General features: G+C 39.4%; 1 protein-coding gene across 1 annotated transcript in view; it reads right to left on the bottom strand.

Moving 5' to 3' along the window:
- LOC128690043 (stromal interaction molecule homolog) overlaps window positions 1-27,204 on the bottom strand; it is a 298,076-nt gene that overhangs the window by 190,574 nt on the left and 80,298 nt on the right. Inside the window, exon 6 of the mRNA XM_070088695.1 lies at window positions 3,282-3,403. Within this exon, the coding sequence (XP_069944796.1) occupies window positions 3,282-3,403 (122 nt within the window). The remainder of the gene's footprint in view (window positions 1-3,281; window positions 3,404-27,204) is intronic.

Raw genomic sequence — 27,204 nt, forward strand, 5'->3', positions numbered from 1 at the left:
TAGGGTTTTCCAGGTCTTTTTTATATCAACTTTTAAGTTGGATAATTTCTCATAATACAATTTTTTTGTGAAATTGAACAGTATTTAGATAAGGCTAAAGAGGTCTTTGTGGCATTTATGGATTTGGAAAAGGCGTATGACAGGGTGGATAGGGGGGCAATGGCAGATGTTGCAGGTGTAGGAGGTAGGTTACTGAAAGCAGTGAAGAGTTTTTACGAGGATAGTGAGGCTCAAGTTAGAGTATGTAGGAAAGAGGGAAATTATTTCCCAGTAAAAGTAGGCCTTAGACAAGGATGTGTGATGTCACCGTGGTTGTTTAATATATTTATAGATGGGGTTGTAGGAGAAGTAAATGGGAGGGTCTTGGCAAGAGGCGTGGAGTTAAAAGATAAAGAATCACACAAAGTGGGAGTTGTCACAGTTGTTCTTTGCTGATGACACTGTGCTCTTGGGAGATTCTGAAGAGAAGTTGCAGAGATTGGTGGATGAATTTGGTAGGGTATGCAAAAGAAGAAAATTAAAAGTGAATACAGGAAAAAGTAAGGTTATGAGGATAACAAAAAGATTAGGTGATGAAAGATTGGATGTCAGATTGGAGGGAGAGAGTATGGAGGAGGTGAATGTATTCAGATATTTGGGAGTGGACGTGTCAGCGGATGGGTCTATGAAAGATGAGGTGAATCATAGAATTGATGAGGGGAAAAGGGTGAGTGGTGCACTTAGGAGTCTGTGGAGAGAAAGAACTTTGTCCTTGGAGGCAAAGAGGGAAAAGTATGAGAGTATAGTTTTACCAATGCTCTTATATGGGTGTGAAGCATGGGTGATGAATGTTGCAACGAGGAGAAGGCTGGAGGCAGTGGAGATGTCATGTCTGAGGGCAATGTGTGGTGTGAATATAATGCAGAGAATTCATAGTTTGGAAGTTAGGAGGAGGTGTGGGATTACCAAAACTGTTGTCCAGAGGGCTGAGGAAGGGTTGTTGAGGTGGTTCGGACATGTAGAGAGAATGGAGCGAAACAGAATGACTTCAAGAGTGTATCAGTCTGTAGTGGAAGGAAGGCGGGATAGGGGTCGGCCTAGGAAAGGTTGGAGGGAGGGGGTAAAGGAGGTTTTGTGTGCGAGGGGCTTGGACTTCCAGCAGGCATGCGTGAGCGTGTTTGATAGGAGTGAATGGAGACAAATGGTTTTTAATACTTGACATGCTGTTGGAGTGTGAGCAAAGTAACATTTATGAAGGGGTTCAGGGAAACCGGCAGGCCGGACTTGAGTCCTGGAGATGGGAAGTACAGTGCCTGCACTCTGAAGAAGGGGTGTTAATGTTGCAGTTTAAAAACTGTAGTGTAAAGCACCCTTCTGGCAAGACAGTGATGGAGTGAATGATGGTGAAAGTTTTTCTTTTTCGGGCCACCCTGCCTTGGTGGGAATCGGCCAGTGTGATAATAATAAAAAATACAATTTTTTTGCCCTTCTTATCAGGCTGGTTAGGATTGATTTGTAACGTTTTGTTTGGTCTCTGGTTATGTGGCCCATTCTATTCAAGTTTATTCTCTATAAGGGTTACAATGTGGGGTTTACAGGTTTTGGGTATTGTGTGGTTTACATGTTATAAAATACTAATTACAGAGGGGGCCACTAGGACACCTAGCCTGGCTAGGAATTTTGAGCAGATTTAGATTAATTCTTAACATTAAATCCTTACAGATTATGGTATTAAGGCTAAGTGACTACATCATAATTTTTGAGTTTAGCAATGTGAATGCTTTTGTTTTGGCACAATACAAAGTGTCTATATTAGAGTATCATAGGCAAACTAATGACTAGTTAGGATTTATTATTTTAAGATTAAGATTAGTATTTCTGGGTTTATAGTCAGTGGGTGAGTGAGTGTAATTGTGAACCACCAGGTGGTTATCATGTAGTTAGTTGTCGGGGTGGATCAGGGAGATAAGATGTTTTCTAACTGTAGTTTTGAAAGTGATGAATGTGTCTGCAGTTCTAGAGTTTTCAGGTAGGGTGTTCTAGTTTTTAGGTCCTTTGAAATGCATTGAATTTTTGTAAAGGTTTAGTCGAACACGGGGAATGTCATAGAGATGTTTGTGTCTGGTGTTATGCCTGTGGATCCTGTCACAACTATCAAGAAAGAATTTTAGGTCAAAGTTAATATTGGAATTTAAGGTCCTGTAGATATAGATTGCACAGTAGTAAGTGTGGATGTTCTGAACAGGGAGTAAGTTTAGATCTATGTAGAGTGGGGGGGGGGGGGGTGTTGCCAGAGATGGGATTTAGTGATTATTCTTACTGTGGCTTTTTGTTGGGTTATTATTGGCTTTAGGTGTGTTGCTGCAGTTGAACCCCAAGCACAGATAGCATAGGTGAGGTATGGATATATAAGTGAATGGTATAGTGCGAGAAGTGCAGTTTGCGACACGTAGTATCGTATCTTGGAGAGGATCCCTACTGTTTTTCGTATATGTGCTTTATATTTATGGATTTTTGGATGCTAGTGATGAGTGAATATATACCAAATAGTCTTTATATTGGCCTCACAGGCCATAAAAATTACTTGGAAAAAATAAAATATTAAAAAATAAAAGAAAAAAGTAGAAAAACAAAATAAACTATTACCAGGTGATCAGCAGTCGGCGATGTTGCCATAAGCTTTTCAATTTCTGTCAACTTCACGCCTCCATATCTTGGTAAGTGTTGACTGCAATTTTTTTTTTTTTTGGCCTATAATACTCACAAAAAAAACTATCATTTCATAAGAATTTTTTTTTTTTTTTTTTTTTAATATTTTTTGACCCTGAGTGGGAATTAAGTATCGAGGGTCTTGACCCTGAAAGGGTTAAGGAACCTCCCTTGAGGGGGAAGTACGCATCCTGAAAATTTGTGTTCAGAAGCAAAAAATCAATCGAACGACAGTTTGTATCCTGAAAAGTTTGCATGCTGAGGTTCCACTGTATTTATTGTTCTTAGGCAAAGTGACACACTGATGTTGATTAGGAAGACCAGCTGAGTTTTATTATATTCAAGGGGAAGCATTAAACCCATAGGAGTCATATGGGATGTAATCAAGTTTGATCTAAGAAAGAGGAAGGCAACTCCTCAGACCAACAGACATTTACCAGCATGAAGCCACCTACCTTGAAGAATTCCTTTTCTCTATCGTTAACTAATAACCTTCCATGTTTCCTTCCATGTCAAAAGTACTTAAATGAATAAAAATTACAATTTTAACTTGCCAAACTTTGTGAATTAATGCAGCTGTAATTAAATCTTACCCTCAACATGTCACTTAATTGTCCTTCATACTCTCGGTTACGCTGGTAGGCCTTGAAGCAACCAATTAGTGCCAAAGTGAGAAGTGACACAAGAACAAGATCCTTCACATGACTTCCTGTATCTGTTAATATACAAATTTACATAAATAATAATAATAATAGTTTATAAGAATTCATTTATTCACTATTTATTAAATCATAAATTATTAACCATGAATTCAGGTAAACATGATTCAGTAACTTTCCAAAACATTTATAAGATACTCAATTTATTGGAAATCTAATTGGCTGAATTAAATGAAAGTAACTTAATCATGCAGTTAGTTCTTGGTTACAAAGTGATGTACAGTTTTAGTTAATAAATAATTACACTGGGTTATTTTAGTATTACAGGTATAGAATATAAATTACATAATCTTTTTTTTACTGCACTGGCCACCTCCCACCAAGGTAGGGTGATAAAAAAAAAAAAAAAAAAAAAAAAAAAAAAAAAATCCCATCATTCATTCAATAACTATTTTGCCAAAAGTGAACAGAAATCACAGTTCAAATGACCCTCAGAACAGTATCATCCCCACACATCCTTCAGAGTGTAGGCATTGTACTTTCTACCTCCAGGATTCAAGTTTCCTTGAATCCCTCCATAAATGTTACTCAGCTCACATTCCAATAGTACAGTGGACCCCCGGTTAACGATATTTTTTCACTCCATAAGTATGTTCAGGTGCCAGTACTGACCGAATTTATTCCCATAAGGAATATTGTGAAGTAGATTAGTCCATTTCAGACCCCCAAACATACACGTACAAACGCACTTACATAAATACACTTACATAATTGGTCGCATTTGGAGGTAATCGTTATGCGGGGGTCCACTGTATATAAACCCCCCCCCCCCAAAAAAAAAAAAAAAGATTTTCCTTGCTTGCCTACATCTTATTTAAAATTATAATGTCACAGCCAGGCTGGCAGGAGATTCATCTGTAAAAACTTAAATTTGTGGTCACAGTGGTGCCTATGCTAACCTTCCTGTGGTGTATAAACAATCCTAGATGGATGAATCTTATTGTAGCCAGCTGGCCCAGTAGCTAATGCATCAGTCTGAAGTTTTGTGACTCACTGACTGAGTTTTATCCCTGCCTGTGTTATGGTTTATAACATCATTTAGCTGCGACAGAAAGTAGCTCAAGTGTTGGCCATCACTGACCTCTCTACAACTTAACCAGAGAGCAATGCATAAATAACCCACACATAGGAGAATGAAACTAATGATGATGTTTCAGTCTGACAGACCAAAATTTTGTCATAAATTTTATTCTCCTACATGTGGGTTACTTGTGTACTGTTCCAGTTTTGGTGAATTTCTTTGCACTTGAAAAATTTCCTGTGTGGGTGAAACGTCATAAAATTAATGTTCTCTCTGCTTAACCCTTTGACTGTTGCGACCCCAAATCCTGAAATGTCTCTCTGTGTTGCAAAATACTCAAAAAGAAAAAATTCTTATGAAATGATAATCTTTTCCCGATGGTAATGACACCAAAAGTAAGAAATTTGATGGAAAACTTATGGAATTATACTCTCTCAAAGTTAGCAATCTCAGCAATATATACACATCGGCAATTTTGCCCACTTTGAGCCCAATTTTTGGCCAATTTCATTGTTCTAGAAAAAGTAGTGCAAGAGTGGTAGAGGTATATTCAACCCCAACCTTTATATTATCCCTTGTACCTGTGTACCTGGGTACCTGTCTACCATCTTACTATCATATTATAACCAAGACATTACCATTGTTACTTTTTTACTATTATTCTTTTGGTACTTTAATTGTGAATTTTATTTTGTCAATTTAAATCTAGTTATAATCTTGATCTTGTCAACAACCTATACCAGACTCTAGTGCAACTGCAAGTACCATTTCAAATTGTATTTTTATATTATAAGTTTATATTATAATTCCTACCATCTGTCCATTTAACTTTGCTTACCATTACTTAATTTTAGTCCCTTATATATTTTCTCCTTTATTTTAGCTTTATATAACTACCCTAGTTTATATATTCACAATTGTTAAAATAATCAAGGTGCTATTCTCAGGTGCTAAAGTAGAATAAGTTCACAATTTTGCCATTATATTCCAAAGCTCATTTATTTGATTACCACTTTATTGTTCACCACAACCTATATTAGTCCCTTTTATATTATAATTTTATACTATAATTCTAACTTTAAAAAATTACCTTTATAGTACTACCTACTATCATATTCCCAAGCTCCACTATTTGATCATCACTTTATTTGTATTAGTCCCTTAGCTCATTATTTTACATTTGTTAAATAATCCAGGTGCTATTTTTTAGCTTAAGACTATTTACTTTATTTTATACTTAATTCAAACTATAGATTCACTACAAATCTTATGATTACAAGCATTGATCCTGATACCAACCTCTTATTTAATGACTTAAATGAATCAAACAGTTACTGTAATTACTACACTGCAGAACAATCAAAGGCACTTCTCAGTGCCAACAACAACATAACTATCTTTAACTACAATATCAGATCTTTAAGCAAGCATTACGATGACCTCATAGCATTACTAAATTCCTTACATGCCAATATGTCCATCATTACACTAACTGAAACCTGGCTAAAGCCTGATAGTACAGATGTCTATGCCATTCCTGGTTACACAGCCATACACAACTGCAGGCCAGACCAACAAGGGGGTGGCACAGCCATATACTACTCAGACCAACTAGAATGTATCACTAATACTTGCACAAGGGATGAACATGGGGAATATATAATAGCTAAATTCAAATCCAAGTACCTACAAAAACCTCTCACATTGATAAACATCTACAGAGTTCCACAGTCAAACATTAGCCAATTTAGTCAAAATCTAGGAAGTATGATAACTGATGCACGCATGAACAAAGATCACTTACTACTCTCAGGTGACTTCAATATAAATCTCCTGCAAGACCAGGACCCACACGTTACTGAATTCACAAACACAATGAGTAACTGTATGTTACTACCAACAGTAACAAAACCTACAAGAGTTACAGAGACTAGTGTTTCCCTACTTGACCACATCTGGACCAACACCATATCCCCTTTAAAATCAGGCATAATTACAGATAATACCACAGACCACTACCCTACTTTCCTCATAACAACTCTTGGTAAACTACCCCAAGACACTACTAAAGTCACCTTCAGACTTCACAATGAGGCAGCCATTAATAACTTCACAACAGCAATAGCAAACATTGATTGGCACACTGAGCTAGAAACCTATACAGATATTGACAAATGTATTAATAATTTTCTAAAAAAAACCCAATACCTTTATAACAAGCACTGCCCTAAAAAAACTAAACAGATGACAGCAAAGAGACTGAACAGTCCCTGGCTAACACCCAGCATTCTCAAATCCATAAATACAAAACACCAATATGAAAAACAGTACAGAATGGGTCACATAACCAGAGACCAAACAAAACGTTACTCGTCAATCCTAACCAGCCTGATAAGAAGGGCAAAAAAATTGTATTATGAGAACAGATTATCCAACTTACGAGGTGATATAAAAAAGACCTGGAAAACCCTATCAGAAATTCTGGGAACAAAAAAGATATCACGAAATAGCGAAATAAAATTAGCAAAATCAGATGAACCCCAACTCCCACCAACAGAAACAGCAAACAGACTCAATGATTTCTTCTCCACTATAGGACAAAACCTTGCCAATAAAATCCCAAGCTCAGATACCCCACCAAATGACTACCTCACCGGCAACTACCCGAACACACTGTTCCTAGCTCCGACTAACCCATACGAAGTCTCCCTTATTATCAACGCACTAAAAAACAAGGCAGGAGATTTAAATACCTTACCACCCTTTATATACAAAAAAGTGTCACAAGTGATATCACCAATCATTGCAATACTCTTTAACAAATCCATTGAATCCTCCACCTTCCCTACAGTACTCAAAATAGCAAGGGTCACCCCGATCCACAAAGGAGGAGACCAAACAGAGTTGAATAACTATAGGCCAATATCCAACTTACACCCTCTCTCAAAAATCTTCGAAAAATTAATTCATAAACAAATCTACTCCTACCTTATCTCCCAAAACATACTCAACCCCTGCCAATTTGGATTCAGGCCTAATAAAAATACTAATGATGCTATTATACACATGCTAGAACATATATACACTGCAATAGAGAAAAAAGAAGTCCCACTGGGGATCTTCATTGACTTACGTAAAGCTTTTGATACAGTTGACCATGACTTGCTCCACGTAAAATTGTCACACTATGGTATAAGAGGGCACTCCCTCAACTACCTCAAGTCATACCTCAGCAACAGAAGCCAATATGTGTACGCAAATGGGGCAAACTCTTCTGCGCAACCAATTACAGTTGGTGTCCCACAGGGAAGTGTCCTTGGCCCTCTTCTCTTTCTCCTATACATAAATGACCTTCCAAATGCTTCGCAATTACTCAAACCCACACTATTTGCAGATGACACTACATACGTCTTCTCTCACCCGAGCCCAGTCACGCTAGCCAATACTGTAAATACCGAATTACAGAAAATATCTACCTGGATGAGGACTAACAAACTTACACTAAACATTGACAAAACCTACTTCATTCAGTTTGGTAACAGAGCTACAGATGTCCCTCTTAACATAATGATAAACGGATCACCTATCACAAAACTAACAGAGGGAAAATTCTTAGGAATCCACCTTGATAATAGACTCAAATTTCATACACATATACAACAAATTTCTAAGAAAATTTCCAAGACTGTAGGCATACTATCGAAGATACGGTACTATGTTCCACAGTCAGCCCTCCTGGCCCTATATCACTCTCTTATTTACCCCTATCTCACCTATGGAATTTGTGCATGGGGCTCAACAACAATTAACCATCTCAGACCACTAATTACCCAACAAAAGGCTGCAGTTAGAATGATGATAAATTCTCACTACAGGCAGCACACTCCACCAATATTCAATACACTAAACCTACTCACCATACAAAACATCCATACTTATTACTGCACCTATTATATACATAAAACACTTAACTCTGATATTAACCCTCCCCTCAAACATCTCCTTGCCAACCTCAACAGAACACATGACCATAACACAAGGCACAGATCACTCTTTGATGTTCCTCGTGTCCATCTCACACTATGCAAAAACTCAATGCACATAAAAGGACCTAAAATTTGGAATTCATTACCTGTAAATATAAAAGAAACACTACCTGTTTATAAATTCAAGTCTCTTCTCAAAGATCACTTACTCACCCAAAACCAAATAAATACTGAATAACTGAACCTTATAAATTGTATATCTTAAATGTTTCTCATAATTATATCACATAAATGTTAAACCTAAAACCGAATCTAACTATTATTTTTTAAATACACTACCTAACAGAATCCTTCATATGACTGAATGCAACCATATGACCTGTCTTTGTAATACTCACTTGTGCTTTATAGTAATCTGTTTACATTAATGTTTTATCACTGATTTCATCATTGCTTAGTTAATCTTAAGTTAATTTTAAGCCAGCCCGTAATGCTATGCATAGTATATGTGGCTTTGGCATGCTGCTCTTATCTGTATTTTTTTGTACCTCTGTATGTGTGCTCAAATTGGAAATAAATAAATAAATAAGAAGGTAGTACTGTAGTGGTAGTGAGAAAAGGGAGGTCAAAGGGTGAAGACTTAATGAAGAAATAATAGTAATAGTGGAGGTAGTGTAAGAAAAAGAGGAGCAAAGCAGGAGAGCTAATGGCCCACGAGGCTAGGACCAAATCTGAGCAGGACAAAACCCCAAAAGACAGAACCCACTTAGGCAGAAGATAGGAAAGGCAAAGAAAATATAGGAAAGAAGAAGAGGTAAGGAAAGGTGGAGATAAAGATCAGCTCAAGTCACAAGTGTTCTAAAATTTGGAGCATTTGACAATATATTGAGAAAGGAAAGCATCTACTGAGACAAAGTAAGGACTGAGAGTCACATAAGGAAAGTTTGCTTCAACAAGACGGCATCTGTGAAGGTTAGAAGAAGGGTAGATATTTCTGGCAGAGGACTAGTTAATAGGACAACTATGATCTCTAACATAACAGAAAAGAGCATTATTAGTGTAAGCAAGGCTAACATTTTTGTGTTCTTTAAATGTCAGAAAGAGAGCAGCTGGTTTCTCCAAAGTACTACTGGAGAGGACAAGAGGGGTGTTAATGTTGCAGTTTAAAAACTGTTGTGTAAAGCACCCTTCTGGCAAGACAGTGATGGAGTGAATGATGGTGAAAGTTTTTCTTTTTCGGGCCACCCTGCCTTGGTGGGAATCGGCCAGTGTGATAATAAAAAAAAAGAGGAGCAGGAAACAGAGCATCAATGACAAGAGAAGAGGTATGAACTTGATTACTACAAAGGGTATTAGTTTAGCGAAAAGTAAATTTGACGTCTAAGGAACAAAAAAGCACAATACCATGACTGGAACAATACACAAATAACCCACACATAGTAGAGAGGAGCTTACAATGACATTTCAATCTAACTTGACCATTTACAAAGTCACAATGTCACTTTGTAAATGGAGGGTGTTGTTAAGATTAACCACTTCACTGGCCATGCTGTAGTACTATGGTTTTTGAGGTCACTGGTGCCAGAGTAAAGCTCAGCTCACTCAGATAAGCCTATATATGAGAGAATGGGTCTATGTGGAAAGTGTGCACCACATAAAAAAAAATCCTGCAGCACGCAATGTATGAGAAGAAAACACTGCGACTGTGTTTTTGGTTTAAAACAGTGAATTTGCGATGTATTTTCATATGTTTTTTATGGTTGTATTCTCAGATTTAGAAAAGGCATATGATAGAGTGGATAGAGGAGCAATGTGGCAGATGTTGCAAGTATATGGAATAGGTAGTAAGTTACTAAATGGTGTTAAGAGTTTTTATGAGGATAGTGAGGCTCAGGTTAGGGTGTGTAGAAGAGAGGGAAAATACTTCCCGGTAAAAGTAGGTCTTAGACAGGGATGTGTAATGTCACCATGGTTGTTTAATATATTTATAGATGGGGTTGTAAAAGAAGTAAATGCTAGGGTGTTCGGGAGAGGGGTGGGGTTAAATTATGGGGAATCAAATTCAAAATGGGAATTGACACAGTTACTTTTTGCTGATGATACTGTGCTTATGGGAGATTTTAAAGAAAAATTGCAAAGGTTAGTGGATGAGTTTGAGAATGTGTGTAAAGGTAGAAAGTTGAAAGTGAACATAGAAAAGAGTAAGGTGATGAGGGTATCAAATGATTTAGATAAAGAAAAATTGGATATCAAATTGGGGAGGAGGAGTATGGAAGAAGTGAATGTTTTCAGATACTTGGGAGTTGACGTGTCGGCGGATGGATTTATGAAGGATGAGGTTAATCATGGAATTGATGAGGGAAAAAAGGTGAGTGGTGCGTTGAGGTATATGTGGAGTCAAAAAACGTTATCTATGGAGGCAAAGAAGGGAATGTATGAAAGTATAGTAGTACCAACACTCTTATATGGGTGTGAAGCTTGGGTGGTAAATGCAGCAGCGAGGAGACGGTTGGAGGCAGTGGAGATGTCCTGTCTAAGGGCAATGTGTGGTGTAAATATTATGCAGAAAATTCGGAGTGTGGAAATTAGGAGAAGGGGTGGAGTTAATAAAAGCATTAGTCAGAGGGCAGAAGAGGGGTTGTAATAAAGTTGGTAGAATTACCGACAATATGTAAAGTAAAAGGACACAAGTGCAACTAATGTGACATTTTATTGTGGCAACGTTTCGCTCTCCAGGAGCTTTATCAAGCCATTACAAATACATGGACACAGAGGGTATATAAAGGCTCAGAGTGAGGTGCAGTACTAGTGAGGTACCATTTAGATGTGGTAGTAGTAGTAGTAGTGACAAAAGTAGTAGTAGTAATACAATATGGTAGAGCAATTAATTCGTACATGAGTAAAAGGATATAAAAGCTATTACTTGGGTAACAAAAATAGGTTGGACAAATATAGACTAGAAAGAGGCAGCCTGTTTCAGTGTTCACTCTCTGTAATGTGCTTTGTGTAGTATAACAGGAGAGACTATGTGATGGCAGGGTTTACTGTTTTCAGGAGGATTCTTGCTAAGACTTCAGAGATGGTGAAGCTGCCGTTGTTTTGTTTAATTGTATTCGAAAAAGCGATCAGTGCTGATTCGAGGCACTTGCGTCTGCGGAAATTAGTTTCTTTAATCACTAATTGGGCGTCTCTGAATTTCATGAGATGATTGGTAGAATTTCGATGTTGTACACAGGCGTTGTTCAAGTTATCGTTCCTACATGCGTAAATGTGTTCATTGAGGCGGGTGTCGAGGTTTCTTGCTACTTCACCTACATAAATCTTGTCACAGCCTCCACAAGGTATAGTGTGCACTCCTGCGTTGACTGGTTCGTGGGGCTTGGATTTTGTTCTGGTTAGATCCTTTATTGAAGTGCTAGAAGTGATGGCGACTCTGGTGTTAGCTTGTGAAAGTACTTTTGAAATGTTCAGTGCAACCTGGCTGTTGGGAAGAATTATAACTCTGTTGGGAGTGGTGTTGGTGCGTGGAGAATTAATGATCTGAAGGCTCTTTTCTTGCAGTGTTTGATGAAAAAGGAAGGAAAATGTAGCTCAGTGAACGTTTGGTGAATGTATGTTCATTCCTCGTCAAGAAACTCAGGACTACAAATTCGGTATGCTCTTAGGAAAAACCCGATGATGATGCCTCTTTTGGTCTTGGTATCTTGACTGGAATAGAAGTGTGTGAGATTATTTTTATTGGTGGGTTTCCGATAAACTTGAAATCTTGGGTTGTTGTCCTGAGTTTCTTGACGAGGAATGTACATACATTCACCAAACATTCACTGAGCTACATTTTCCTTCCTCAAAGTAGCAGAAATGTTTGATTTTTGCCGATATTTAAGAGTAAACATATCACGTCACTTGTCCAATAATGGTGGGTCTAATATGCATTCACAAATGCACTGATATTATTTATACAATTATTACAATATTGCATAACAGTAAATCTTCTATTTTTTGTGAGTAAAAATCCTTCCATGAATAAAAATCATATGTAAAACCTGGGAATGTAACTAATAAACAGAGGAACTATTATTTGTGCCAGGAATGCCTGCATTGTTTATTCTGGACCCTATTTTGAAACTGGATTATTCTGAAATTTGTGTGAAATTGGCTAAATTACCAATTTCTGATCACTTAAGTGGGCAGCTGAAATAGTTGATTAGGCGATTTTTTTGTGCTCAACCAATATAATGGAAGACATGTTAGTAAAATAGCCAAGAATTTGGTTGACTGGAACAATGTAATTGGCCTAAAATAGGACTCAAAGTGGGCAAAATCACTGATGCGTAAATATCACTGACACAGCAAAATTTGCTGAAGTGTAATTTCATCAATATTCTATCAAGTGTCATACTTTTTGTTTTATTACCATTTACTACCATTTCATAAGAAAAAAATTGAAAATTCTTGGACAGTGTGGACAAGTTTCAGATCGGGGTTCGGGACAGTGAAAGGGTTAAAAAATGGAAATACGTACAGTGGACCCTCGCCTAACAATATTAATTGGTACCCGAGAACGAGTATCGTTAGGCGAGTTTTTTAGCATTAGCCGAGGCAAAATGTTAGCGTTAAAATGTATCGTTAGGCGAATTTAACGTTATGCGATGCGTTCGTTAGGCAAGGGTCCACTGTATAGGAAAACCAAAGAACATGAGATTTCACAGGAGCAGAGTGTTTGAGAGAAAAGAAAGTCTGTTTAATATGCGAGTATGCAGTTTATAAAACTGGAAGTGTAGCCAAGGCGAGAGAATGAACTGTAGAGTGGAAATTTCCAAGTCAAAAAACCAAGGATCACAGATGTGAAGGTCCTGAAGAAAAAGAGAAATAAGAAAACTTTTCTTAACAGAGGAAGCATGATAACAAAAAGTAGTGAATATACATGCTACTGTGCAATAAACAGTAAAAGAAATGCCTTTCACTGAGCATTGGACATGTACATCCAGGAAAGGAAACAGAATTTAAGTCCCATTTAGTTTCGAACTTGATAGAAGGAGCAAGATTGTTATGTGCATCAATAAAAGTTGGAAGAGACAAGAGTTATGTGACTGAAGAGCAAAGATATTTACATAATGAAGCCAGAGGGAAGGGCACTCTTCAACAGTAGGAATTAGAACAATTTCAAAATATTTCACATAAAGGTTAGCAAGAACAGGGGATAGAAGAGAGCTCATAGCAACATGAGAGGTTTGGGAATAAAATTTACCTTGAAAGGAAAAAAGAGTGCCCACACAAATGGGAATAAGCTCAAGAAAGACATCAGTTGGAATACAGGGAGATAAAGTAACCATTCATTGACTTTCACCCTAAGAAAATTAAGATCATCAATAGGGACATTAGTGATGAGGGGCTCAACCTCAAGACTTAGTAACTTACAGGTCAGATGTTGCCGAACATCTGACTGATGGGTGAAAAAGCATCAAAAAAAGAAGCGTTTGTTTTGGCCAGCCAAGAGGCAAAAGAATAAGACAGAAGTGTCAATAGTGTTACTTGTGTAGTACATTTACATAATCCCAGGTACTTATAGTAGGGATCCCTTACTAGCCGTGATGTAACGAGACCCACACGTGAGCAGTCAGCTACAGGCCTTCCCCTCAGCTCCATGCTAGGCATTGCAGACTCAACAGGCAGGCCTGGGCACCCCTCAACTCTCTCTTAATTATGCACCTCCAAGAAAAGCCTTGGAGGAAATGATGGGATGAAGAGGGATACAGTGGAACCTCGAGATTCGAACTTAATCCATTCCAGAAGCTAGTTCTAAAGTCGAAATGTTCGAAAGTCAAAGCAATATTTCCCATAAGAAATCATGGAAATACAATTAATCCATTCCAGAAACCCAAACATATTCGCAAAAAAAAAAAAAATACATTTTATATAGATTACATTATGGTTTTATATACACACAACAAACATACATAGTACAATTAGAAATTGATAAATAAAAATTTAAATAAACGTATAAAATAACATTTATACTTACTTTTACTGAAGATTGTTGATGGCATCTGGAAGATAGGGAGGAGTGAGGGAGGGCTTACTGTTTGGAAGGGGAATCCCCCTCCATAAAGACTTCTGGTAGCAAAGCCCTCTCTGGGGCTACTTCCCTTCTTTGTCTTTTAACCTTTAAACTGTCATAACATAGATCTATGTTCACGTGCGTAGCGCTCCGACCTTGATTTTCCCCATTTGAAAGCATGTAAAAAAACATAGATCTACGTTCGGAGCCCCCCGCACATGTACGTAGACCTACATTTGAACAGTTTAAGGGTTAATGGCACTAGGACCAGCTTGATAGTCACTGGACCCCTGTCTCACAAAATAACTGTCCACAGTCCTCTGTTTCTGGCACCTCTAAGATTTCCCTAAAATGCAACATGGTTCTGTCATTGAACTTGTTGCAAAGATGGCTTGTCTCGGCTTGCTCAGGGTGGTACTTCTCCACAAATGTTTGCACATCATTCCACTTGGCACAAATCTCCTTAATCTTTGAAGAAGGCACCTCATCCACGCCCTCTTCCTCCTCCTCTGAAGCAAGTTCCTGAGCTGTGGTCTGATACTGTTCCAGATGAAGCTCTTCCAGCTCTTCAGTGGTTAGTTCTTCCCTGTTGTCCTCCATAAACTCTTCCACATCCTTGCCACTCACCTGCAACCCCATGGACTTGCCCAATGCCACAACACCTTCCACAACAGGCAAAGGGTAGGCAGGTTCAGGGTCAGCCTCAAACCGTTCAAAATCCCTCTGGATGACACATTGTGGCCACAATTGTCTTCAAGCAGAGTTCAAAGTCATGGAAGTCACTCCCTCCCAAGCCTTACCTATAAGGTTTATACAGGTGTAGATACTGAAGTAATTCCTCCAGAACTCTCTTAGGGTCAACTTAGTGTCTGAGGCCACTTCAAAGCACTTTTCAAACACTGCTTTTGTGCAGTTTTTTTTTTTTGAAGTTAGAAATGACCTGCTGGTCCATGGGCTAGAGGTGAGTAGTAGTGTTAGAAGGCAAGAACATCACTGTGATGAAACTGTAGTCCCTAGACAGTAGGTCTACCAAGTTTGGAGGATGTGCAGGAGCATTGTCCAGTAACAGGAGGCACTGGAGTGGCAATTATTTTCTAGGAGGCATTTTTTCACACTTGGGCCAAACACTTCATGGACCTACTCTTTGAAAATTTGCCTTGTGACCCATGCCTTATTATTTGCTTTCCACAAGGCACAACTTGTTCTTAATGCTTTCAGGGTCCAAGGCCAAAATCGGAAGGGGTGCCCCAGTGTCCAAGAAATTTAAAAAAAAAAAAAAACTTACAGAATTAAAGAGTATATTTTTGTGAAGATAATAAAACAAAACAAAAATTTCTGATCAGTACTTACTGAGATACAGTTGAGAGAAGTTGACCCAAAATGACCGGGTGGTGGCAACATCGATGATTTCCACCAACTTGCATTTTTTATTTTATGATTTTTATACTTTTTTCTTTCTTTTCTAAGTTTTTCTTTTCCTAGTAACATTTGGGGCCTGAGACCCCAATACTGTATATAATGTATATATATAAATTCACTGTATTGAACACTAACTGCACTAAAGTTATTATTATAATATTGTTTACCACTTTTGTTTATTACAATAAACATGCACAAATCTTGTATAATACTAATGTTCTATCATATATTTACATATGTACAATCACTGGACATGTTTTTAGAACTGCTGCAGCTTGTCGAACTCCTTGAAACAAGGCACCATGCACAGAGGTACCTTATATTCCTCGCACATAAACCGAGTGTCTTCGCATCTTTGTTGCCGTCGTTTTGTTTGTGCACAGACAACACATCTCTTCTGAGCAAATTTCTTCTTGGTTGCAGGAAGCTGTATTATGAAGTGATCACCTTCCCTCCTCAAATGCTTGGGTATATCCTGAAGAGTTCGAGGACGGTTTTGTATAGCAGGTGTTACCTGGTATTTCATTATGAGTTGTCTGACAAAAGAAACAAAATTCACCATACAGTGGTCTGTTGCCAGTCTTCACTTGGTACATATTATATGCATTGAGCATTGAAATGTCCATGAGATGGAAGAAAAGTTTCATGTACCGCTTGTAACTCTTACGAACACAATCAACAAAGTCAATCTGCATATCACATTTGTCAACCAAGCGCACTTTTTATGTATAATCAATCACTGTCACTGGTTTTCGAATATGTTCATTAGCCACTCTATCAACTTTGCCACTGTCTTGCATTTCATTACGGTGAATGGTTGTCAACAATGTGACATCTCGTTTGTCTTGCCACCATAATGCCATGATATCATTGGCAGTAAACACCTGCACCTCTTCACCATGAGTGCCTGCGTTGAACCTGGGCATATGTTTATGATTAGAATGCACTGTGCCACACACATTTGTCTTGTTCACTCGCAAGAAATCACTGAGTAAAGGGCTTGTGTACCAGTTATCAGTTATAATGTATGCCCCTTACCAAGATAAGGAGCCATCATGCTTCTCACTACGTCACCTGAGATACCCAATAACATCCTAGTATCTTTCAATGTTTTACTTCCCGTGTATACAACAATATTAAATACCAGGCCACTGTCACAGTCACAGAGTACAAACAGTTTTATACCAAAGCGTTTCCTCTTGCTCGGTATATACTGTTTGAATGACAGTCTACCTTTGAACAAAATCAAAGACTCATCAAGTACAAGATTCTTGAATGGATAATAGTACATGTTGAACTTTTGTTTCAGATACATAAAAACATTTCTAATCTTGTATAACCTGTCACTTCTGTCAGGCCTGGTTTTGTCAGAGAAGTGCAACATACATAACAGTATGATAAACCTGTTCACTGGGATGACTTCACTGAAGACCGGGGTACAAATTAGCCGATCTGTGGACCAGTATGATTTTATATTATGCTTATAGACATGAGACATAAGCATTATTATTGCAAAAAGCAAATACATTTCTGCAACAGTTGTCTCTTTCCACTGGTGTAGTCTCGACTGTGGTGACATCGTAGTATTTGCCATGGTGTACTCAAAATACTTGTTACTTTCCCTGACAATAGTTTCCATCAAGGGCTGGTCAAAGAATAGTTCAAAGAATTCCAGTTCATTTGCAGTGTTTCCAAGGGGACAAGTAGGTAGAATTCCACTTTGAGTCATCAAACTGGTGGGGCTTGGGAACAAAATTGGGATTTTGCTGCCAATCCCAGATACAGTTTGCTGGTGGATACTGGACATCATAAGCTGGTTGTGCTGGTAGTTGTGGTTGTGGTGGGCTGGTGGCTGACACTCCACTTTGTCCTTGAACTGAGGAGTCAGCAGTGTGGGTCCCAGCCTGGGCTGGTGAGTCATGCGTGGCCTTGGCACTACCATCACCACTACCACCACCTACTGATGCCTGTGGTCTATCCATGCCAAGTGTAGCCACATCATCCTCACTTTCATTGTCTATTCCTGGTGTAGGGCCACGGAATGTACTCCGGGATGTACTCCGTCCCCTGGGCACTGCATAGGGAACACTACCCGAGCGCATGCAGCAGCGTATATGCCGATGCTTCACTGGTGAATATGTTTCCTCACTGTCACTACTCGAATGATCGTCAAAAGCAATAAAATCACAATCCACGTCACTATCATCATCATTACTGAAGTCAGAGGCCTGGCCACGTGAAAATAATAGTTTTCTCTTGCGATGAGGTACAACTGAGCGTGACTGAGGCGTGCCCACACCAGAGGTAGAAGGTTGAGGATCGTCAGGGTTTTCTGCACTATTATCGATATCCTGGTCATTCCTTTCAGTCACTAACTGATCAAAGCCAAAGAATTCGTCTTCATTTAAACTTCCATCAGAGTGAGAACTATCAGATGGAAAGAGGAGAGTCCCAATTTTCCTTGGAGTGAGAGCTGCCTTGCGACAAGGCATGGTGAACAAAGGTAACTGAGCCGGCGCTCCCACAATGCTATGCAGGTGCCTAGAATTTGTTTATGGCACACACACACCACACAGACCCGTTCTCTCACATGTAGGCCTACCAGCCTTTTCACGCTAAATTTGACGCCGCTAGAATTTTGGCATAGATCTACGGTTTGGACCCTGAACGTAAAGCCGTAGATCTACAGCACGGACCCTGAAAGGGTTAATGACATTGTTTTTCTTAAATACTGGGATTTTCTGAGTGATACCCCAGTAAAGGCTTCACTTTAAAATCCCCACTAGCATCAGCACAAAAAAGAGTCAGCCTGTCTTTCATAGGCTTGTGTCCTGGGAGTGCCTTTTCCTCATGAGTAATGTAGGTCCTCTCTGGCATTTTCTTCCAAAACAGGCCTGTTTCATCACAACTGAACACTTGTTGGAGTTTGAATTTTTCAGTTTCTATGTACCCCTTATATTCATGCACAAATTTTTCACCAGCCCATTTGTCTGAACTGGCTGCCTCACCATGCCTTACAATGTTGTGTATGCCACTATGCTTCTTAAATCTGTCAAACCAGCCTCTGCTGGCCTTAAATTCACTATCAGCACTGGTTCCAGGAGTTTTCTTTACAAGATCGGCATGCAACTGCCTTGCCTTTTCACAAATAATTGTCTCAGAAATACTATCACCTGCCATAGCATTATCCTTGATCCACACCAGCAACAACCTCTCAACATGATCGACTGTCTCTGGTCTATTTTCGGTTAGCGTATCAACACCTTTTGCAACATCAGCTTCCTTGATTTGTTCTTTCTTTGCCAGGATAGAAGCGATGGTTGACTTCGTTTTTCCCATACATCCTGGTAAGCTTGACAAGTCGCACACCACTCTCATATTTTTGTATTATTTCCTTCTTCACATCTATGGTGTTTCTCACTTTCTTTACCACAGGGGTACCACTAATTGCTTTGGGCCCATGGTAGCTTATTTCACAGTTGCACAAGCACCAAACACAATGAATTATGTAATAGAAAAATGTTTGAATGAGCATGCAGGTTAGTGTTCACTCAAGCATCAACAAAGCCAGACTGGCTCACGACACCTACGTGGGGGCACGGACAGAGCAGGCAGGTGGACAGGTTTGGTACCCGGCAGTTCGAAAGATGGGGCACGTTCGACAGTCAGGACAAAATTGGTTCAAAAAAAGCGGTCGAAACTTGAAGCATTCGATAGTCATGACATTCAAAACTCGGGGTTCAACTGTACCAGATTTATGAGTTAAAGGAAGACTGCAGAAATAAGGTAATGAGTGAGATAACATGGAAATGTTGAACAAGACCAAGGTCAAGAGGACAGAGATTAGAAAGCGTCCAAAGTTTACGATTAAGAGTCCTCTTGATGTGCTCCCTCTTTTTGCTACAATACTCCCATCCCCACCTCGCCTCTCATATATATTCTAACTCCCTTCACCTCATGTTTCTGTGTGACTAGTTAATGGTCCACGTTGAACCAAAATGTCATCATAAGTCTCAGTTCCCTAAGTGTGGGTTATCTATGTATTGTTCCATTCTTTCTTTATACAAATTTTCTGTGGCATTTTCTTATGGTAAGTCATGGTCATTCATAACCAATACATCACAGAGTTGCTGTTTGGCCTATGATGTCCATTGTTAGTTTGTTTACACAAACCAACAATAAAAAAAAATATTACTATTGTTCTATAATATACAAATGTAGTCACTGGGCACTTTCCAATAGCTGCTGCAGCTTGTGGAATTCTTTGAAACATTGGAATAAGCACAGTGGTATTTTATACTCCTCAGACATAAAATGAGTGTCTCTGCATTTTTGTGGCCATTTTGTGGTATGTGCATAGACACAACACCTCTTCTGAGTAATTTTCTTGAAAGTAGTAGGAGGCAGTTGTGTGGGGTAGTGATCACCAGGCCTCAGATGAGAGGGTATGTGTTGATAATTTCGTGGCCGCTGGTCTATTGCGCATGTTGTTGCTTGTTACTTGAATATTATTTGTCTGATGACTGAAACAAAATTCACCATATTTCGGTTTGTTGTTGGTCTTCAACTTATATACTATATTACAAGCATTCAGCATGGAAATGTCAAGAAGATGGAAAAAAGAGTTTTATGTACCACTTATACATGTAACTCTTGCGAACACAATCAGCAAACCCAATATGCATGTTGCTTTGTCCACTAAGTGCATATTAAGGTTGTAGTCCATCACAGCTGCAGGTTTTAGAATGGGTTCATTGGTCTCTATTCTGCCTGCCACAGTCTGCCATTTCACTTTGGTGAACTGATGTCAACAATGTGACATCATGTTTGTCGTGCCACCGAAATGCTATGATGTCATCGGCAGCAAATGCCTGCACCTCACCTTTGTGAGTGCCTGCATCGAACCTAGGCATATGCATACAATTTCCATGCACTGTGCCACATACGTCTGTCATGTTCACTTGCAAGAAATCACTGAGTAAGGGGCTTGTGTACCAGTTATCAGTACAGTGGTACCTCGAGTTACGAATTTAATTTGTTCCAGAAGGCTGTTCGAGTGCCGATACTGAACGGATTTGTTCCCATAAGGAATAATGTAAATTAGATTAGTCCATTTCAGACCCCCAAAAATACACTTACAGAAGCACTTACAAAAATACACTTACATAATTGTTCTAATTGGGAGCTGTTCGAAACTCGAGGTACCAATGTACTATATAATATATGCCCCTTACTAAGATATGGTTCCATCATTGTTCTAGCAACATCACCAGAGATACCCAATAACTTCCTGGTATCTTGCAATGTATTACTGCCCGTGCATGCAATTATATCCAAAATCAGACCACTTTTGCAATCACACAGTACGAATAATTTTATACCAAAGCGTTTCCTCTTGCTTGGTATATACTGCTTGAATGACAGTCTGCCTTTGAACAAAATCAAAGACTCATCAATAACAAGCTTCCTGAAGGGATAAAAATACATACAGCACTTTTGTTTCAGGTACATAAACACATTCCTGATCTTATATAACTTGTCGTTTCTGTCAGGTCTTGTTTTGTCTGAGAAGTGTAGCATATGTAACAGTAGCAGAAATCGATTCACTGGTATCATATCACTGAAACCTGGGGTTGATATCAGGTGGTCCATCAACCAATATGTGGTGGCAGTATGCTATAAGCATGTGGCATAAGCATCTCTGCCACAGTTATGTCCTTCCACTGGTGTAGCCATGATCTTGGTGAAAGAATTGTGTTTGCCATGGTGTACTCATAGTATATGATGCTTTCCCTGACAATTTCCATCAGGGGTTCATCGAAGAATAACTGAAAGCATTCCAGTTCAGTGGTACTGTTCCCAAGTGTACACAATCATCGTATTCCATCAAAGTGATGGGGACTGGGAACAAAACTGGCACCTTGCTGCCTATCCCAGATGCTGTCTGCTGGTAGGTTGTGTAAGGTTGTGGGAGTGTGGGGGGTAGCTGAGGGTGGTCTTTGTTGTGGGAGTGTGGGGGCAGTTGAGGGTGGGCTTTGTTGGGACTGGGGTGAGTCAGCAGTGTGGGTACCAGCATGGCCCACTCCTGGTGCCACACAAGGCATGCCACTGCCAACACCACTAACACCACCACCACCTGCTGCCCCACACACATTAGCCATCCCCACTGTCACAATATCATCTTCATTATCACAGTTCCTGTTGTAGGGCCCCTAGGAATGGCATATAGCACACTACTAGAGTGCATGCTGCATTGCACATACTGCCGCTTCACTGGAGAATATTACCCTTCACTGTTGCAACTCGAAGTGCTTTCAATAGCTTGGAAATCACTATCACTATCATTTTCACTGCTCACATCTGGGTCCTGTACACAGGGAAATAGTTTCCTCTTTCGCCCTGGTACAGGTGAATGTGAATGAGACAGCACAGCACCAGAGGTGGAAGGTTGTGGGTCATCTGGGTTTTCACCACTAATTACGTTATCCTGGGCACTGCTTTCGGTCACACCCTCCTGAAAACCATGGAATTCACTTTCACTGGCACTTCCATTGGTGTTAAAACTATCACTTGGGAACAGAAGACCTCCAATTCAGCAAGGAGTAAGGTACTTCTTACTGCGAGGCATGGTGAACAAGGACTACTAAAATGGCATTCCCACAATGCACCAATGAGTCCCCAATTTTTTTCATACTGTGCACACCCATCATGCAGACCCATTCTCTCACATGTAGGCCTACCAGCTTTCTCCCACTTGATTTGAAGCCGCTAGAATTTACGTGTTTTAGTACGTCAAAAACATTGGTTTGTAAGACGTATATATACAACTGAAACAGTCAAAGGGTTAAATAGTAAATTTGTTATTCAAAGTTTCAAACAGGCTATAATAGTCATCATGCAGTTTTGGATCTATTTTTCTTAATGATGGCCACCTTTTTTTAAAGAAATTATGCTAACTAGTATCTGAATAAGATACAGTTGGCCATCACCAATCCGGCATCATTGGGACCTGTAGTGTGCCGGATTACAGAGTGGTTAGGTTAGAATACACTTAATTAACCAACAATAGAGACTTTCTGATACATCTTCCTCATTTTCATCACTGCTTTCTCCTCTACTGGCTTGCTGCTGTGGATTTACAACCATCTGCACAATTTCTGAGTCAGTATAATGATGAAATTTGAAATTATGCTAGCTGAAATTAGTGCCGGATTACTGATGGAACTGGATAACTGACTACCGGATTAGTGATGGCTAACCTGTACTGGTTAGCATAAAGGGGTGTACCCTTTTTTTTTTTTACACACCTACCATCTCCCACCAAGGAAGGGTTACCAGAATAAGAAAACACTTTCACCATTATTCACTCCATCACTGTCTTTTTACAGGCATGCCAATATTACAATTCAGATGCCCCTCCAAACCTCAAATATCCCCACTCCTCCTTCAGAGTGCAGGTACTGCACTTCCCACCTTCAGGATTCAAGCCCAGCTAACTGATTTCTCAGAATCTCTTCACATCAAGCCCAGCTAACTGATTTCCCAGAATCTCTTCACAATATGTGACCTTGCTTACACTCCAACAGCTCATCAAGTCCTAAAAACCATTTGCCCCCACTCACACCTGCTGGATGTCCAAGCTACCCTCAAAGTCATCATAGTTTCTTCATCCTCTAAATGTCCAAACCATCTCAACAACCCTTCCTCAGCTCTCTGGATAATACCGTACTGTTAGTAACCCCGCACCTCCTCCTAATCTCCAATCTATTAATTCTCTGTATAACATTTACACCACACATTGCCCTCAGACACGACTTCTCCAATGCCACCAGCCTCCTCTTCCTCCTTCACACCCATGTAAGAGTTAGTACTACTATTCCCTCATACAGTCCTCTCTTTGCCTCCACAGATGCCACTCACCTTTTTTCCTTCATCAATTTTATGGCTCACTTCAACTTTCATAGACCCAACCACCAACAAGTCCACTCCCAAATATTTGAACACATTCACTTCCTCCATACTCTCTCCTTCCAATCTAATAGCCAATCTTTGATTACCTAACTCACTTGTTACCCTCATCACCTTGCTCTTTCCTATGTTCACTTTCACTTCCCTTCCTTTACATCTCCTCCCAAATTCATCCACCAACCTTAGCAACTTCTCTTCAGAATCTCCCAAAAGCACAGTGTCATCAGCAAAAGCCAACTTTGACAACTCCCATTTTGTATTAGATTCTGCATATTTTAATCTCACACCTCTCCTCAACACGCTAGCATTTACTTCTTTTACAACCCCATCTACAGATATGTTAAACAACCATGGTGACATCACGCATCCCTGTCTAAGACCTACTTTTACTAGAAAATAATCTCCTCTCCTACATATCCTAACCTGAGCCTCACTATCTTCATAAAAACTCTTAACTGCTCTCAGTAACCTACCACCTGTTCCATACACTTGCAACATCTGCAAAAAAATTATTATACAGTGGACCCCCGGTTAACGATATTTTTTCACTCCAGAAGTATGTTCAGGTGCCAGTACTGACCGAATTTGTTCCCATAAGGAATATTGTGAAGTAGATTAGTCCATTTCAGACCCCCAAACATACACGTACAAACGCACTTACATAAATACACTTACATAATTGGTCGCATTCGGAGGTGATCGTTATGCGGGGGTCCACTGTAGTTAAATTTTATGATGTTTTAATTCACAAGAAATATGTAAATTAGAAACAAATCTTATCACAATGATGAAATTCTGTTCTTAACAGCATTTCAACCACTGACTTTATATGAAACTGAAAACATACACCTGCTTCACTCGCTGAGTTACAGAAAGCAACATATATAAGCAACCCTCACACTTATGATCTTTTTTTGGTTCCGGGTGAGTTGTCATCAACTGCATCCTTATATCCCGCTGGCACAATGTTATAAATTGCAGTCTGGCTCCAGGTAATTAAATGTACATTCTATAATATTATCATAAATGAGGGGAAAGATGCAGGGTGGGTGTAAGTTGGGAAGTCCTAAGTTGGGATTAGCATGTATATACAACATACCAATGTGTTTATTATCTTGACTTCAAGCAAGACATATTAAGAACCTTGGACAATTTTTTAATAAATAACCAAGAAACCATGCTTTCATAAATATTTCACACTACTTCAAAACTGTAATTTTCTCAACATTAAAACTCTTAATCAAGTTATTCCAATACAGAATGCAAAGCATAATTCAATGAGCAAACATGCATTAAGGTACTATGCTACAAAAAAATACAGCAGCAGCAGCAAATAACATGTATGGGAAAGGATTTATTTTACTATTTTGCACAAGCAGGAGAATGAGTAAAACATACACATACAAGAAAAAATTATTTTCATCTGTAAAACATGTTTCATAAAAGAAATAAAATATTAATACAGCATTAGCTAAGCTTAGTAAAGTGAACAGATTAGCAACTAGTTTCACCTTTTAACTAATTACTCAAATTCCTTTGCAAGGAAGACACAAAAAAAAATACTGCAGTATTTTTGAGTTACATATTTTGACCTTTGCAAATATGTTTAAAAAGCAAAGCAAAGCAAAGCAAGTCAGGGTATGAAATTTTTCTTCTTCCTTAGTGTATCAAGTTTTGACTAAAATTATGGTTTTGTCTGTGTAATAACAAAACTGGCTCATCCATTCTTGAAACTACAGTAGTTTGTGTGTGTGTGTGTGTGTGTGTGTGTATGTATGTGTGTGTGTGTGTTAGTTACCATTTTGTCCTAGGCACATGCCGATTAGACACTAGGCCTGTTGTGTGTGTGTGTGTGTGTGTGTGTGTGTGTGTGTATGTGTGTGTGTGTGTGTGTGTGTGTGTGTGTGTGCGTGTGTGTATCTATGTGTGTGTTAGTTACCATTTTGTCCTAGGCACATGTCGATTAGACACGAGGCCTGTTATAGGTGTGTGTGTGTGTGTGTGTGTGTGTGTGTGTGTGTGTGTGTGTGTGTGTGTGTGTGTGTGTGTGTGTGTGTTAGTTACCATTTTGTCCTAGGCACATGCCGATTAGACACTAGGCCTGTTGTATATGAGTACGTGTGTGTGTGTGTGTGTGTGTGTGTGTGTGTGTGTGTGTGTGTGTGTGTGTGTGTGTGTTTGTTTGTGTGTGTGTTTGTGTGTGTGTTAGTTACCATTTTGTCCTAGGCACATGTCGATTAGACACTAGGCCTGTTGTGTGTGTGTGTGTGTGTGTGTGTGTGTGTGTGTGTGTGTGTGAGAGTTACCATTTTGTCCTAGGCACATGCCGATTAGACACTAGGCCTGTTGTATATGAGTACGTGTGTGTGAGTGTTAGTTACCATTTTGTCCTAGGCACATGTCGATTAGACACTAGGCCTGTTGTGTGTGTGTGTGTGTGTGTGTGTGTGTGTGTTAGTTACCATTTTGTCCTAGGCACATGTCGATTAGACACTAGGCCTGTTGTATATGAGTACGTGTGTGTGTGTGTGTGTGTGTGTGTGCGCACGTGTGTGTGTGTGTGTGTGTGTGTGTGTGTGTGTGTGTGTGACACATCGGCCATCTCCCACTGAGGCAGGGTGACCCAAAAAGAAAGAAAAACCCAAAAGAAAGAAAAAACTTTCATCATCATTCAACACTTTCACCATCATTCATACATAATCAGATATGACAGTTTATATGTCCCTCCAAACTGCCAATATCCCAAACCCCTCCTTTAAATTGCAGGCATTGTACTTCCTGTTTTCATGACTCAAATCTGGCTAGCTGGCCCCTGAATCCCTTCACAAAATATTACCCTGCTCACACTCCAACAGCTCATAAGGTCCCAGAAAACATTCGCCTCCATTCACTCCTAACATGCTCACGCACTCTTGCTGGAAGTCCAAACCCTTCGCCCACAAAACCTACTTTACGCCCTCCCTCCAACCTTTTCGGGGATGACTCCTACCCTGCCTTCCTTCCCCTTCGGATTTATACGCTTTCCAAGTCATTCTACTGTGTTTCATTCTCTCTAAATGACCAAACCACCTCAACAACCCGTCTTCAGCACTAATACTTTTAGTACCTCCACACCACCTCATTTCCACACTACAAATTCTCTGCATAATATTTACAACACACATTGCCCTTAGACAGGACATCTCCACTGCCTCTAGCCTCCTCCTCGCTGCAACATTTGCAACCCATGCTTCACACCCATATAAGAGTGTTGGCACCAGTATACTTTTGTACATTCCCACTGTATCATTCACTCATATACCCTTATCTTACATATGGAATTTGTGCATGGGGATCAACAACATC

Source organism: Cherax quadricarinatus, chromosome 25 (assembly GCF_038502225.1).
Source record: "Cherax quadricarinatus isolate ZL_2023a chromosome 25, ASM3850222v1, whole genome shotgun sequence".
NCBI classification, from domain to species: Eukaryota; Metazoa; Arthropoda; class Malacostraca; order Decapoda; family Parastacidae; genus Cherax; species Cherax quadricarinatus.